Below are 14,815 nucleotides of genomic sequence, written 5' to 3'. Positions count from 1 at the left end.
CGCGGGGTCCCCGCCAGCAGCAGCAGCAGGAGCAGCACCGGGCGCCCTGCCATCGCCCCCGCCATCGCCCCCGCCCCGCCGCCGCTGCCGCCTCTTATAGCCGGGCCGGGCCGGGCCGGGGGTCCCGGGGGAGCGGGGGGCGGCGGGATCAGCCCCGGCCCCGCCGCCGTTAATGAAACACATTTAGCAGCCGCGACAGCCGCCCCCGGGGACGGCCGGACGGATGGACGGGAAGGCCCCGCATCCCCCGCCCCACCCGGGCCCCGCAACCGGCACCGCTGCGGAGCGGGATCCCCAGCCCGGCCCCGGGACCCCCGGCCTGCACCGGGACCTCCCGAAACCAGGGCCCCTCGAGACCGGGACCCCTCCCCGCCCCCCGACCTGCCCAGAACCTCCCGAGCCCCGCACCCCTTCCCTGCCCCAGCCCCCCTCCCCGGGACCCCCTGAGCCAGGGACCCCTCCTCGGTCCCCCGGGACCCCCGCGCCCCCTCCCCACTCGGCCGCGTCTCGCTGCCGCCGCCCGGTGGCCGCTCCGCGCTCCTGCAGCACCGACGGCGCGGCCGCGGCTCCCCCCGACCCCAAACCAGCGGAAATCGCCCCAAAAAACGCATCCGAGGGTGCGTGACCCAGGGCCACTGCGGTGTCCCCACAAGCAGCTCGCCCGCTGCGCCACCTGGGAGGGGTGACAGTCCCACGCCGTCCCGAGTCCAGACGGTGCCACCCTCCATCCGGTGCCACCCACCCCGTGAACCCCCGGGGACACCCAGGGGTGTCCGTGGGACAAAGTGACACCGGGGTTGTCCCCAGCCCGCCCCCCCCAAAGCAGAGGGCAGCAGCCAGCGGCTCCTGGGTAATATTTTAATGTTATATTTGCAGCATAAATAAAGGCACGTTACATGTTTGGTATGACACGGCCGGGGGCTGGGGGAGGCTGGGACGTGTCCCCCGGGTCCCCCCGCGGCCCCGGGCCCCCGCGGGGACTGTGAGGACCGGCTCACAGGAGCCCGGGCGGAGCTGGGGGTCCCTCGGGGGCTGCGGGGGTGGGGGCAGACCCGCGGCGGCGGCCGATCTACGATACATGGGTGCGTATAGGCGTCGATATGGACTGATAGATACTACACAGGTACTCGGGGGGGGTCCTTTTTTGGCTTCTTCCATTATTGATCGTCAAAGCTCGTGGCACAAAGCAGCTGGGGGGGGTGGGGAGCACGCCCAGGATCCGCATCCCTCCGGCACCTCCCGGGCTCGTTTTGGGGGCCCCGTGTGCGCGGGACTGGGGCGAACAGAGCAGGAACGGGTCCACGAGTCCCAACATGACATTTCCCACCTGAGCCAAAGAATCCCGGACACAAGAGCAGTCTGGGGCGGGAAAGCGGCACCAACCCTCCCCAGCCCGCCCCATCCTGAGGGGTTTGGAGGCTGAAAAGGGAGGAGGAGGAGGGAAGGAGCTCCCCCACCGCGGGGCTCCCCGGGAGCCGGTTTGCAGCCACTTGTTCCTATTCAAAGTTACAGTTCGGATAAAATCCATAAACCCCAAACCCAGCTGATCCCGCTCTCCCTGTTCCCCCAACCCGACCCTAAAGGAGCCCCTTCAAGCCCGCAGAGCTCCTGTGAGGAGCTCCTGTATCTCCCCCGATTCCAGAGAGGGAGATCCCGGCGATCCGAACCCGGCACGGACGGGACTGAGGAAGGGACGGGAGGAAGGCTCGGGACCCGCTGGGATCCCGGGAACCGGGGCTGGCAGAGCAAAGTGCAGGTGCCCGGCGCTGCCGAGCGGGGCCAGGGGCTGCCACCCCCGGGAGCCTCGGAAAAGCGGGAGAAAACATCGGAAAAGCGAGAGGAATCACCACGGAGCAGAAATCAGGGTTTTTTGCCCCAAAGGTGGTCACGAAGTGGGAAGTGGCTGCTTTTGGGGTAAAACACACCTGGAATGGGCACGGGAAGCTCCAACCCTGCGAGTGAAGCAACAACAGATCCAGGTACAGCCGAACGTGGACTCAGCTCGTCCCCTGCCTGTCCCTGCCCACGTCTGCAGCGTTCCCACCGTCTTTTCCCGGATTTGCAGGATTTTCAAGGCACTGGCGATGGGGATGTGGGAATGGGGAGCTTCGGGATGTGGAGGGATGGGAACGGAGAGACGAGGGGGCCACGAGGATTCCCGGGAAGAGCAGTGAGGCAGGAAAACCCCGTCACACAAAACCCAGCCGCTGTCAGTGCCCCGAGGGTAAAACGAGAGGCTGAGGAAAGTGCTGCCCTCAATCCAAACCTATCCCGGATTTTCCGCCCCTCCACCCTTCGCTCGCTCCTGGTTCTCCCAGCCCCAGACTCTGCAGCAAACAGAGAACCAGTCCAGAGCTCAATTCCTCCTTCCCTTCCCCTTCCCACCGGCACTTTTCCCGGAGATTCGGGATTTCCCGCAGAGCCGAACGCTGGGATGGCCTCTGACAGACGCCAGGGCTCACACCACACCACGGGATGAGCTGCTGGACAGGGCAAAGATCCTGCACCTCCTGCAAACCCTCCCAGGATCCCCCAAACCAGCCTGAGCCCTCCCTGTGCCTCACCCGGACCCTCCTGGCCACGTCCTGCAGCAGAAACACAGCCCAGGTCAGGATAGGGAATGCTGGAAACAGCTGGGAACCCACAGACTGTGCTTCAGGAACAGCTTAAAGGGAGGAAAAGCGACATTTGGGGGACGTGTGGGATCCCAACAAGAGGTTCCCGAGGCTGGATGTGACCCCGAGCACGGGGAGGAGCTGAGATGAGCAAGAGGAAAAAGGGGAGTGCAGGAGCAGCAACACAAACCCACCCCAATCCCGATCCCAATCCCGATCCTGATCCCACTTGAGGAAGAGCTGCTAAAGAGGGAGGGGAGAAGCTGGATCCCATCCCTGGAAAAACCCCAAATCTCTGGACTTTCCCGTCCATGCCGGGATCCCTGCCTCCTGCTCAGCCTTCGCTTTGGGTTTTGCTGTCCCTGGGAACCTTCCAAGCGTGGAGAAGCCAAACAAAATCACCTGGACAAACCAGCCTGGCTCCAAAGTGGCAAAGTGCGACCTGAGGGGGGAGGGCTTGGCTGAGGAGGGACCTGGGAGGGGCAGGGATTCCAGGGGCTGGAGCAGCTCCATGGAGGAGGCCAAGATTCCTTCCCCATCCCAAAACCAGGCACAACCTTTCCCAATTCCCAGCTGCTGGCTCCGACCGTGGCACCTCGGGCAGGCACACACGGACACAGGGGAGCCCAGTGTCCACCCAGCAGGAAAAGGGACCCGATTCCAAGAGTTCCTCGCTGAGGAGGACGGGATCGGACCCTGGAGCTGGGAGCTCCATGGATCCTTTGTTTGCCCCAGCTGGGAAGCGCCAGAGCTGTGAGGGAGAGGCAAAACCCTGGGTGAACACCGGCCCCATTCCCTGTGCCCTCCCCTCGGAACAGGCAACAATTCCATGATTTAAGGCCACCATTGTTGAGGTCATCGAGGTCACCTGAGCGGGAGGTGATCCCAGGTTTGCTCGGGTGGGTTTGGGGACTCACGGTGTCACTGCCAGCTGGGCCCTGCCCCGCACCCCATCCCGGGGTCCCACTCGCAGCCCCTTTCCCGTCGGGAAGGCGGGAGCAGCCCTGGCCAGGCCGTACCTTTCCCAGCCCCTGGCACGGGAGCAGCCCCGGGGTCACTCTGTCCCCAGAGCCCCACGCTGCCCCTTGTCCCGGCCACCGGGGCACAAATCCAGAGCTGCCCGCTTCCCATGGTGTCTGAACTCCATCGCTGGGATCGGGGAGGGAGGAGACCTCGATCCCTGTGACCTCAGAGCTCCGGGAGGCTCCTGGTGAAGGTGCAACGATTCAGGGGCGGGAGCGGGGACGAGCACTGGGAGCAGCACGGGGACAGCACGGAGCGTCACAGCCTCCTGCCGAGGGGGACAGGCCTGGAGCAGTGCCCACGCACGGAGCTTTAGTGTTAACCACACAGATCCCCGAACCCGCCTTTTCCAGGGGCTCTGGGGGCCGAGGGCCCAAGAGCTCCACGGACTGTGCAGTGGGGAAGCGCCAGAGCTGCCCTTAACTCAAAAAAAAAAAAAGAAGAAAACCCAAAAAAAAGAAAGGAAAAATCCTGGCGGGCCCCCGCCGGTCAGCGCCGGGGCCATGGTCAGTCCGTGCGGCCGCAGCGGGCGCTCCTCGGCCCCGGGGCCATCATCTGCCGGCAGACTGCGACTGTGGGGCCATGATGACGTGGGAGGCCACGGGCACGGCCAGCTCTGTCCTTTGCCCGGCCATCTGGGCCAGCACCGAGGTGGCCACGGCCTCGGCGGCCGAGCGCGCGCTGAGCCCGTTGGGCGCGGCCGAGGCGGAGCTGTGCTGGATGACCGGCGCGGGCGAGCCCGTGGGCTCCGAGCTCTCCTTCGGGCTCTCTGCTCCGGGAACAGGAGAGAGGAGAAGCGCGTTAGGGACAGCTCAGGGTGTGGGGTGGTGGCAAGAGCAGGGGTGGGAATGCTGCTGGTTTGGGGTGGGAACACTGCTGGCCCCAGATGGGATCAGGGACACCTCAGGAATGGGCTGGACACTCACCTTTCCAGCCTGGGGCACGGAATATGGAACCCCACTGCTCCCATCAGACCCCCCCTCCCCCTTTGGCAGAGGCGAGCGAGGACTGGGACAGAACTAATTAAAAGCTGGGAGATAACGACACCCTGGCTGGCCCCATCCCGTGGAGAAGCAGCCTCGAATCTTCCTGAATTCCAGGCCGTGGAATCCTCCCAAATTCCAAGCAGGAAGCAGCACAGCTTCCCGAGGAGGGCAGCACTGCCATAACCTTCATCCCAACCCTCCATTCCCAGACCGTCCATTCCTCGTTAACTGGAATTAATTTCCCCCCAGGCCATCGAGCCCCGAGCCTGAGCAGCCCCTTCCCCACCTGCCAGGGGGAGCAGGATCCCCTCAGCAGGCCCCAGGGCTGGGCTTGTGGGGGCATTTTTTATCTAAATCACCTGCTCTGATCTTTATTACTCCCCAAGATACTAAAATCAGTCAGAGCCCATCACAACCCTTTGCTGGCTCCGTGTTTTTGGGAATTTGAAGGGGGCAAACGAAGGCAGAGCCCCTCCTCCCTTTGTTCAGGGGCTTCCAGAGCTTTGGATTTTCTGCCCCAAACAACCCCCGAGGTCCAGGCAGAGCTCCTCTCCCAGGGGACAGTTTGGGAGCTCTCAAACACCTGGTGAGGGCACCCAGAGCTCTCTGCACCCACAGGTGCCAGGAGGAAATTCCAGGTGGGACGGGGTCACCTCCCTTTGAAAGAGCAAAATAAAGCAGGAGCTAGGATATTTCTTCCACATAAAACCCCTAATACTGGGAAAAAAATCAGATTTGGGGTTTAACACCTCACTGGAAAATGGGCTCAGGCTCCATTTTCCTTCTGCCTTTCCCTGGGAAAACCTTGGCCTGGGCTTGGAGAAGGTCGAGCAGAGCAATATCCTCCTGTGGCAGCCCAAAGCCAGGAGATTTACAAGGTGCTGCAAATAAACCTCCCGAGTGTCCAGGAGGCTGCTGCAATTCCATCAGGGACCCTGGGGCTGTGTCAGGGACCTGCCCGGCCACAAATCTTGGCCATAAAAAGGGGCGGAGGGGAGGGGGCAAATCTCATTTCCAGCGTTCAGATGCGTGGTGAATTCCTGCCGGTGTGGGGAACAGGGAGAGGAATCGTGAACTTTGGGATGAGCAGGGAAAACCTGGGAGCCACTGCGGGGCTGGGACACGGGGACGTGGGGACAGCCAGGAGCTCCTCACCCAGGCTCCAGGTCACTGCAGGGGGTGACAGTGGCACATCCCTATGCCTGACCAGGCAGGGCAGAACTCCAGAGGCCCGGAGATGGGATCAAGGCACAGCCCCCCAGGGACGCTGAATTTTCATTTTTTAAATTTTTTTTTTGTTTTTCTCCCTTGTTTTTTGCTATTTGCCCTTCCCTTCTCACAGCTCATCTGTCCCTGCCTCTCCTCCCATTATTCCAAGGAACACTAGAGGACTCCAGCGTCCTCCCAAAGCCTCAGCACAGCCTGGAATTGGTACTGCAGGGAGGGCAGGAGGACCCAGATCAAGTTCAGCTCCTGGGCTGATTAAAATGAAATCGGGAGCATTAAAAAAAAAGAAGGGAAGAAAAGAAGATAAAAAAGAGGATTTTTTTTTTTCTTTTTTACTTCCGAGCCGAGGCAGCTCGATGGGAATTGCAGAGGATGAGCTGTGGAGGTCTGTGATGTCACTGAGAGAGTCTGGCCTTTCCTGACTCTGGCTCTGCCGTGGAGCAGCAAATTTTGAATTTCACAGGGATCAGGGAGGGCTTGGCTCGCTGCCGGGAGCAGGGAGAGGTGGATCCCCATCCAATATCCCACCCTGGAGAGGCAGAGGGACACAAACCCTCTGCCCTGGGCGCTGCCCACACTGCAAGTGTCACCCCTGAGGTTAAAAGGACAATGTGGGGGATCCTCCTCAGCAGGGGATGGGCAGAAATGCCCTCGGGGATGTGTGGGGTTTTTGGGGTGTCCTGAGAGGGCCTTGTGGGTCCCTCCCAAGCCAGGGGCTGTGCACTCCTGCTCTGTCCCTGCATCTGTGGCAGCCCTGCCGCCAGCCAGGAGGTGACACGGTCTGAGGCGACAATTCCCTCCCTCCCTCCCTCCCAGAGTGGCCCCAGGCTCCAGGGAGCAGCAGAGCCCTCACTCACCCAAGTAGCCCTGAGTCTTCTTCTGCAGGGCCGTGACCGGACAGTCCTTGTGGGCCAGCAGCAGCTGCTTCAGCTGGGCCACCTCGTTCCTCAGCAGCGTCACCTCATTCTGACGGGACAAACACACGAGCCCGTCACCCACAGCAGCCCCACGCTCACACTTCCAGCAAGCTCCCACTCTGGTGCCTGACCCGAGGAGCCCCTGGCCCAGGAATATCCAGCCAAGTTCCTGGGTTTGGGGGATTTGGGGAAGTGGCAGCAGCGCCTGGCTGTGGTCACTGAGCTTTTCCTGAGCTGTCCTGCCAGTGCCACCTGCCCCAGGGACACCTGGAGTGCTGCTGGCTCTGGTGGGATACAGGGAGTGTCCAGCCAGCCCAGCCCAGCCCAGGCTGTGGGGACATCACAGCTCTTCCACGCTCTGTGAGCTCCCATGAGCCAGGATTGCTTCCCAAGAAACTGATTGGATTATCCCTCTGAAATGTGTGGGGAAGCAGCTGAAACCCAGAGAGCTGCATCCCAGAACTGCCCAAGGAAGCAGTTTCTGTAACTGCCCTGGGAAGGGAATGAAAACACCACGGTCAGAGCTGCAGCAGAGCTCCAGGGACTGAGTCACCACCCTGGCTAGTGCCAGGAGCAGTAATGGGAGAACTGGGAGTGAAATCTGGATTTCCAGGTGTGCTGCACCTCTCGGGATGCCTGGAGAGTCAGGGAAACCCAGTTCTCCAGGGAAAAACCAGTGTGGCCACGAGCTGCAGCTGCAGAGCCTCCCTGCTCCCCCAGCCAGGCCCAGCGCAAAGGGAGGAGAGCAGGGAGAAGAAATCCCACTCTGGAAAAACTCCCGGGGTTCACGGCCTCTCCAGGGGCGGCACGGAGACAAATGGAAACTTCTGGAGCCCTCGGGATGGGAAGGCAGCACTGAGCCCCGGGCAGGGAGCAGCGGGTGCTGCGGGGAGCGGCTGATCCCGGCACAGCCGCGCTGCCAGCGCCGGGCCAAGGGCCAAGGGCCGTGCCAAGGGCTGCGCTCAGCCCCAGTTACATACTCACGCTCAGCTGGATGTTCTGGCTCGTGAGCTCCTCGGCTTTCTTCTCCAGGGAGGACACCCAGAGCTTGCGTTTCTGGCGGCAGCGCGAGGCGGCCGCGCGGTTCCGCTCCAGGAATCGCTGCCGCCGCTCGTCCGGGTCCTCGTCCACCGCCCGCTTGCGGCGCCCGCCCGTGCTGGGCGTGGGCTGGGCAGGGGACACCTGGGGAGGGGATGGGGGGGACAGGCTCAGCAGCAGCTCTGGGGACAGGCAGGACACAGCGGTGGCACTGCAGAGCAGAGCAGAGCTCGGTGCCACCACGAGGCACCGTCACCTCTCGGGGCAGGAGCTCCCGCAGCAAACCTCGGATTTTAAGCAGGCAATTTGCTTTAAAAATTAATTTTCCCCTCAAAACCTTCAGCCAAACACGCTCTTGGAGGTAACAGGGACCACAAGGTTTTGTAGGGCCGCACACCTCCCAGTTTTATTCGGGAGAACAAAGGAAAAGCAGCAAGGGCTGAGAGCGAGGCAGCCCCGGCCCCACAAACTGCAGGGGCGGTCGCAGCCCCGGCCCTGCGGCAGCCCCACGGCAGCTCTGGCTGTGGGGCCGCATATGGAGATTAAACTCCTGGAAGCCCATCCGAGTGCCGGAGCAGGTGGCCGTCCTGATGGAGGGCTGGCGTGTGGCTGGCTGGCACGAGCCAGCCGAGCTGATTGCCTGAGAGGGGAGTGCTTAACCCCCGTAGCTGAGCGGGGAGAGGAGAGGGAAAATGTTCCTTCCAAACTGCAGAGCTCGTCAGGCAGATGAACGAGGGGCTGGAGTTCGTGCCTGGTGGGCTGGGAGCGCCTCAGTGCTGGAGCAGCACCAGAAAAACAAGGTTTTAACCCATTCTGCGAAGCAGGAAGGACGCTGGGAGATTTTCCTCCTCTTTGCCAAGCCCTGGAAACCCCCAGCACCCCCAGCACCCCAGCCCAGCACGGAGGGGCAGCAGCAGCAGCAGCAGCAGCAGACCTGTGGCTGAGCCGGGGAGGGGGCGTCAGGGTGCTGGACGAGGATCTGGCTCTGCTCCGGCCGCGCGGTCACCATGGTGCTGGCTGAGCCCACCACGAGGCTGCCGCCGTTCAGCGAGGATGATGCCGTCAGGCTGGCCTTCAGCCTCTGCCAGGGGAGCAAAAGGGACATCAGGGGAGCTGCCAGGACTCTCAGCAGCTCCCGTCACCCTGGAGCCACCCTGCTGGCAGTGGGCTCTGCGGGGACTGCAGCTGACTCGAGTCCAGCCAAAGCCGTCCTCAGCTGGGCTGCCAAAGGGACAGCAGTGTCCAGCCCAGCAGGCCGCTGTCACAGCCCAGAACTGCTGCTGGCACTGGCCACTCCCTGCCCAGCTGGCAGCTCCAGGGACCAAGCAGGCTGCAGAGCCCAAGTGTCCCCGAGCACCTGCAGAGGGATCCTGGGGTGGAGAGGGAGCCACGGGTGCCTGGTGAATCCCTTCCCTCAGCAGGCAGACCCAGAATAGATGTTCGGGCCTTACTTTACAATTTCTCTCCCCATTCTGAGGCTCTGATCTGCCCAGGAACCCTGCAGACCCCAAACCAGGGCATGAGGGGAGTGCGGACAACACTGCCGGGGAAGGTGGGGGGGCAAACACCAAAAAAACGGGGAGTTCATGGAATCAGAGCCTTGCTGAGGCTGGAAAAGCCCTCTGAGAGCATCGAGTCCATCCATCCCCCAGCACCACCGTGGCCACCACTGAGCCGTGTCCCCGAGTGCCACATCCATCAGGGGCTGCTTCGCCCTCTGCCTGAACCGTGAGGAGCCACGAGGCAAAAAATCCTGCAAAGTCCCAGTTAAAGGATTCGACAGGAGAGCCAGGCCCAGGATCTCTGAATTACAGCCCAGCCTCTCCTCCCCGGGCTCTGCCTGCCCCAGTCCCAGCTCCATCCCAGGGAATCGGAGCCCCACACTGGGCTGGGCACAGAGCTCGGGTGCTCTGACGTTCCTGGTGGCATCTCCAGCTTGGAGGATTCTGCAGGAGCCCTGGCACCTTGGGAAGGGGGAAAAGCCTCCAGCCGGGAGGTGCTGAAGGCTGAGGGACAACCCCGAGGCCATGACCCCCTCCCTGCCACTCACCATTTTGGCTTCGGAGTGCACCGGGAGCCCTGAGGGCGAGATGGACCCGCTGCTGTTGATGGGAGGCCCAGGAATGCCGGGAATGTTCGGCACCATGGACATCGGCCGGGCCAGCTGCGAGGGGAGGAGGGACAGGAGGGTTGGGAAGCGGAGCAGCTCTGCAGGAACTCCCTGACAGAGCAGCTCTGTAAATCCTGACAAATGTTTCAACTGCGGCCATCCGTTATTCCTGCTGTCGCCCACGGCCGGCGGCCACGGTGGTGGCCACGGCAGCTGTGCTGGAATCGCCCAGCACGGAGCACAGGGAAGGGGCAGCCCCTTCCCTTCCCTTCCCTTCCCTTCCCTTCCCTTCCCTTCCCTTCCCTTCCCTTCCCTTCCCTTCCCTTCCCTTCCCTTCCCTTCCCTTTCCTTCCCTTCCCTTCCCTTCCCTTCCCTTCCCTTCCCTTCCCTTCCCTTCCCTTCCCTTCCCTTCCCTTCCCTTCCCTTCCCTTCCCTTCCCTTCCCTTCCCTTCCCTTCCCTTCCCTTCCCTTCCCTTCCCTTCCCTTCCCTTCCCTTCCCTTCCCTTCCCTTCCCTTCCCTTCCCTTCCCTTCCCTTCCCTTCCCTTCCCTTCCCTTCCCTTCCCTTCCCTTCCCTTCCCTTCCCTTCCCTTCCCTTCCCTTCCCTTCCCTTCCCTTCCCTTCCCTTCCCCTCTTCCCCACCAGTCCAAGCCATGGATGAGAGGAAAGGCACCAAATCCCCTCTGGTTCTATGGCAAAGCTGCCACTGTGTCCCCTCTTGAGCCTTCTCCCTCAGAAAAGGGAGGGAAAACTATAATTTGGAGAATTTGGACGTTTTTAACCCCCCTCAGGTGGCAAAACCCTACAAACTGGGAGGGAAGGGGTGCAAAGTTCCTGCGCCCATAGGGCTGTGCTTTGAGCCAGCACTCCTGTGCCTGAGGCAAAGGCTTTTGGCCACTGCTCCCTCAAAACCCTAAGGACAGGACAGGACAGGACAGGATAGGACGGATTCCCAGGAGCTGCAGAGCTGGGAGCACACACCCAGCACCCAGCACCCAGCACCCAGCACCCAGCACCCAGCACCCAGCACCCAGCAGCAGCTCTGCCCACGGAAACCTCAGTGTGTGGTGTGCGGTGGGCCGGCCCGGGGCTGGGCTCTGACATCCCCTGGCCGAGGTGGCCGGCCCGGGGCTGGGCTCTGACATCCCCTGGCCGGGGTGGCCGGCCCGGGGCTGGGCTCTGACATCCCCTGGCCAGGGTGGCCGGCCCGGGGCTGGGCTCTGACATCCCCTGGCCGAGGTGGCCGGCCCGGGGCTGGGCTCTGACATCCCCTGGCCGAGGTGGCCTGGCCGGCACAGCCGGACATGTTCCCTGCAAGCTCCGCTGCTTTCGGAGCAGCCTGTTCCAAATGGAAGCAGCTAATCGGGGATCCTGCAGCTCCAGCCCCGGACCGGCGGTGCCAGCCATCTGTCCGGGCACAGGGCTGGATTTTTCCAAACTTATTGCCCTCTGGTGTGATCCGCACGTTATTGCTGCCCTGCCAGAGCTGCCCCTCCTCTCCCTCCTCCTCCTCCTCCTCCTCCTCCTCCTGCAGCCTTATCTCCCTCGGAGGGGGAGAGATTGGAGTGTTCACGGAATGGCAGTGCCTGTGTGTGCCTGGCGGGGGCATGGCCCGTTCCTGCTCCGTGCAGGGACGCGCTGGGAGCTCTGGAAGCTTCTCTCACCGAAATGACAGAAGGCATCTGCACGGGGGGGCCGGGGAGCACGGGCATGGTCTGGCCGTTGGCGAGCTGCACGACGAGCGGGAGGGAGCCGGTGGGAGACCTGCAGCAACAAACAATGCCTGGGTTATCTTCCAGGTTTACGGAGGCCCAGCAGCCCCAGGAACGGAATCCAGTTGGTGGATTTGGGTTTGTTTCCCCATTTCTGAGCAGGGTACGAAGAGGGGGGGGGCCAGAGGGGAGAGGGAGGGGGAGCAGCCTGACAGCAAACACATGTAGGGCTCAACAGGCACCTCCTGAGGGCTCAGGGTGATGTGATCCCTGATCCTGCATCCTCAGGCCCCTTCCCTTCTGTTCAGGGTCCTGGCAGCTCAGAACCGCAGCCTCCGGAGCCCCATGGGCAACCAGGAGCAGGTCCTGAGCCGTGCCAGGGCAAACAGCCCCCGAGGCAAGGCCAGCGGCTCAGAGGTGACACTTCAGGGGCACCACGCAGCTGCCCCAGACAATCCCGGAGCCATTCCAGCTCCAGACAATTCCCTGCTGCCGCCGCCGCTCACCAGGCTCTGCCAGGCGCCGCCAGCCAGCGCCGTGCCGAGCTCAGGGAGCGCTTTCATCTCTCCCCACGGTGAGTTTTGCTTCGTTTCACTGAGTTCTGCCTCGTTTCCTTACTCCAGGACAATTAGTTCCTGCCTCCTGCACTCCCACCCCACGGTGCTGCTGCAGACGGAGCGTGAGGAGCCGTGAGCAGCCCCTGCTGCAGCCGCGGCGGCTCCTCGGCTTCTGGCGCTCAGGGAATTTGTTCAGGGATCAAATTCCTGCCCCAGGGAATGCTCCCTGCCCGTACTCACCCCAGCTGTCGGTTGGAGGGGGGAGCCTGGGTGATGACGGAGGTGGGGGACGGCAGCGTGGGGTGCAGGGGGTCGTAGCCCAGGTGCAGTGGCAGCGAGCCGGGCCGCACGATGGTGGGGGTGGGCGTGGAAAGGATCACGGGCTTGGAGGGGCCCTCCTGCGGGGCAGAACACAAAATGGGGCTGTTAATTACCAGCTCATCATCACCGCCATGACTCTTCCTCCTGGAGCCTGAAAAAATTCCGGCATCTCTGTCACGGAAGCTGACGGGAGCACGTCACCCAAGCGACACGGTTTTGGAGGGGTGAAGCTCCAGCCCCTCAGCTCAGGATGAAGCTCCAGCCGCTCTGCCCTTCCCTGATTCCCCCGATGTCGGTGCAGGGAGCAGGGCACAGGAGTTCCCACTCTGGATAATTCCCCTCTCTGAATTTCGGGCTGGGATGTCACTCAGGTGCTGGAATTGTCACCCGGACTCAGCTGCTGTGAATGCCCGGCCCCCAGGGACGCGGGGAGCTGGGCTGGGAGATGTTCTGGTGTGGGACAGCATTCCCAGGAGGAAGAGCAAGGCTTTGGGCACCAGTCAAACCCTCCAGGAGATTTTAGGTGGATTTTGGCCAACCAGCTTTGGTCTTTCTTTCTCAAACCAGGGGAAAATCAGGCCTCAAAGAGCCCAGCTCAGGCCTCAAAGAGCTCAGCTCAGGTCCCAAAAAAGCCCAATTCGGGCCTCAAAAAAAGCCCAACTCAGACCCCTAAAAAGCCCAGCTCAGGCGCTGGCCCCACACTCGGCCCCACACGGCAAAGGGGCTCCACCACCCCCCTGAGGACAGCCCCACCTTGTCCCTGTGCTGGGGCGAGCGCGGCCGGGACGCGGGGCTGTCCGGCGGGGACGAGTCCACCTCCACCGGCTCCTCCTCCTTGATCTTGATGTCCGGAGTGGAGGGCAGGGACATGTCCAGGGCTCCAGAGCTCTGTGGGAAGCGGGCACGGATGCAAAGGACAATCAGCTCGCGTTGTTCGCGAAATGTTCGGCTGCTGCCCCCGAGGAAGAGGCTCCGGCTCCGAGCTCTTGCCAAATTATTACTATTTATTTGTACTGAAGCAGCATCTGGGAGCCCGAGGCAGAGAGTGGGGCTGCTCCAGCCCCGGCAAACGGAGATGGAGGCCCAGGAACAACAGGCAGCCCCAGATGGCAGCAGTTTGTGGGTTCTCAGTAACACACACGACTTCTCCGTGGGTTGTTACTGTGATTTTTTGGTATAAAAAGGGCCCTGCTAAGGAGAACAGGTACCCAAGCCAAATGCCTGCGAGTTACAGGAGGCACTTTCATTCACAGAAGAGCTGTAAAACATTGTATAAATCAGCCTGAATTATTTTATTACCCGATTATCAAAAGCAAACAAAGAGCCATGCAAGTTATTAAATATCTATGAGCGCCCCATTAAAATAAAACCCAACCATATGCCTGGACTTGGCCACTTGCCACCACCCTGGGATCCAGCAGCGCCACGTGCCCCAGTGGAACCAGTTAGCAACCTGCAGGGGACAGGGAAAGGGCAGGGGGACAAGGCCAGGGGACAACTGAACTGAGGGGTCTGTCCCCGTCCCAGGCCGGGGGGGAGGAAGAGCAGGGAGAGAGCAGGGAGAGTGGCAGAGCAAGGATGCTGCAGCAGACCCTGCACATCACCCGGTCCCTCCTCCTGTCCAGGAGAAACTGTCCCTAAATCAGCCCTGACAGCTGCTTGTCCAGCCTGTTCTCCATCCATCCCTGCTCTATCCATCCATCCCTGCTCCATCCATCCATCCATCCATCCATCCATCCATCCATCCATCCCAGTGCTCCTCTTCCCTGCCTGGCCACGGACGCTCTGTCCTGGCATCGCCCCTAAACCTCCTCCTGCTGCTCTGGGAGTCCTCCCAGGGAAGCAAAACTGCAGTAAAAGGGTAAAGGTGGATGGTTTAGAGCAGAGTGAGACCCCAGCCCCTCAGTTTGGGGTCTCTTATGGGGCTGAAGCTCCAGGGCCTCCACTTGGGATGTTTTAGAATGGGGTGAAGTTCCAGCCCCTCAGTTTGGGGTGTTCCAGGGGGGGCTGCAGCCGCAGCCGCTCTGCCCTTCCCCGGTTTCCGCGGGCGCTCCGCTCGAGGTAGGCGCAGCAATAACCATTTACCTGCCCTTTTAAAGCACGGACGCTGCTCCGGCAATTACAAAGGAGCCGGGATTAACATGCAGGAAAGTTTCAAACCGCTTAAAGCGCCTCCGGGGAAGCTCCCGCTGCGCCGGTGTTTTTAATTAACGGCGCTGGTGCGAGACCACCCTTGGAAAAGGGAGGACAAACGCACAACTGGATGCTGGAAGCTCAGCTCCGGCCAGGGCCGGGCAGCTGATCTCGCCTG

General features: G+C 62.1%; 1 protein-coding gene across 1 annotated transcript in view; it reads right to left on the bottom strand.

Moving 5' to 3' along the window:
- Positions 1 to 852: 852 nt before the first annotated feature.
- Positions 853 to 14,815, bottom strand: part of LOC309583302 (cyclic AMP-dependent transcription factor ATF-7) — a 47,720-nt gene continuing 33,757 nt past the window's right edge. Inside the window, exons 5-12 of the mRNA XM_082298931.1 lie at positions 13,258 to 13,392; positions 12,424 to 12,581; positions 11,579 to 11,678; positions 9,857 to 9,970; positions 8,741 to 8,887; positions 7,753 to 7,950; positions 6,709 to 6,817; positions 853 to 4,407 (exon numbers count right to left, since the gene is read on the bottom strand). Of these exons, the coding sequence (XP_082155057.1) occupies positions 4,190 to 4,407; positions 6,709 to 6,817; positions 7,753 to 7,950; positions 8,741 to 8,887; positions 9,857 to 9,970; positions 11,579 to 11,678; positions 12,424 to 12,581; positions 13,258 to 13,392 (1,179 nt within the window). The 3' untranslated portion in view covers positions 853 to 4,189. The remainder of the gene's footprint in view (positions 4,408 to 6,708; positions 6,818 to 7,752; positions 7,951 to 8,740; positions 8,888 to 9,856; positions 9,971 to 11,578; positions 11,679 to 12,423; positions 12,582 to 13,257; positions 13,393 to 14,815) is intronic.

Source organism: Coloeus monedula (genome assembly GCF_965178545.1).
Source record: "Coloeus monedula genome assembly, chromosome: 30".
Taxonomy (NCBI): Eukaryota; Metazoa; Chordata; class Aves; order Passeriformes; family Corvidae; genus Coloeus; species Coloeus monedula.
This window is presented reverse-complemented; position numbering and strand designations above follow the sequence as displayed.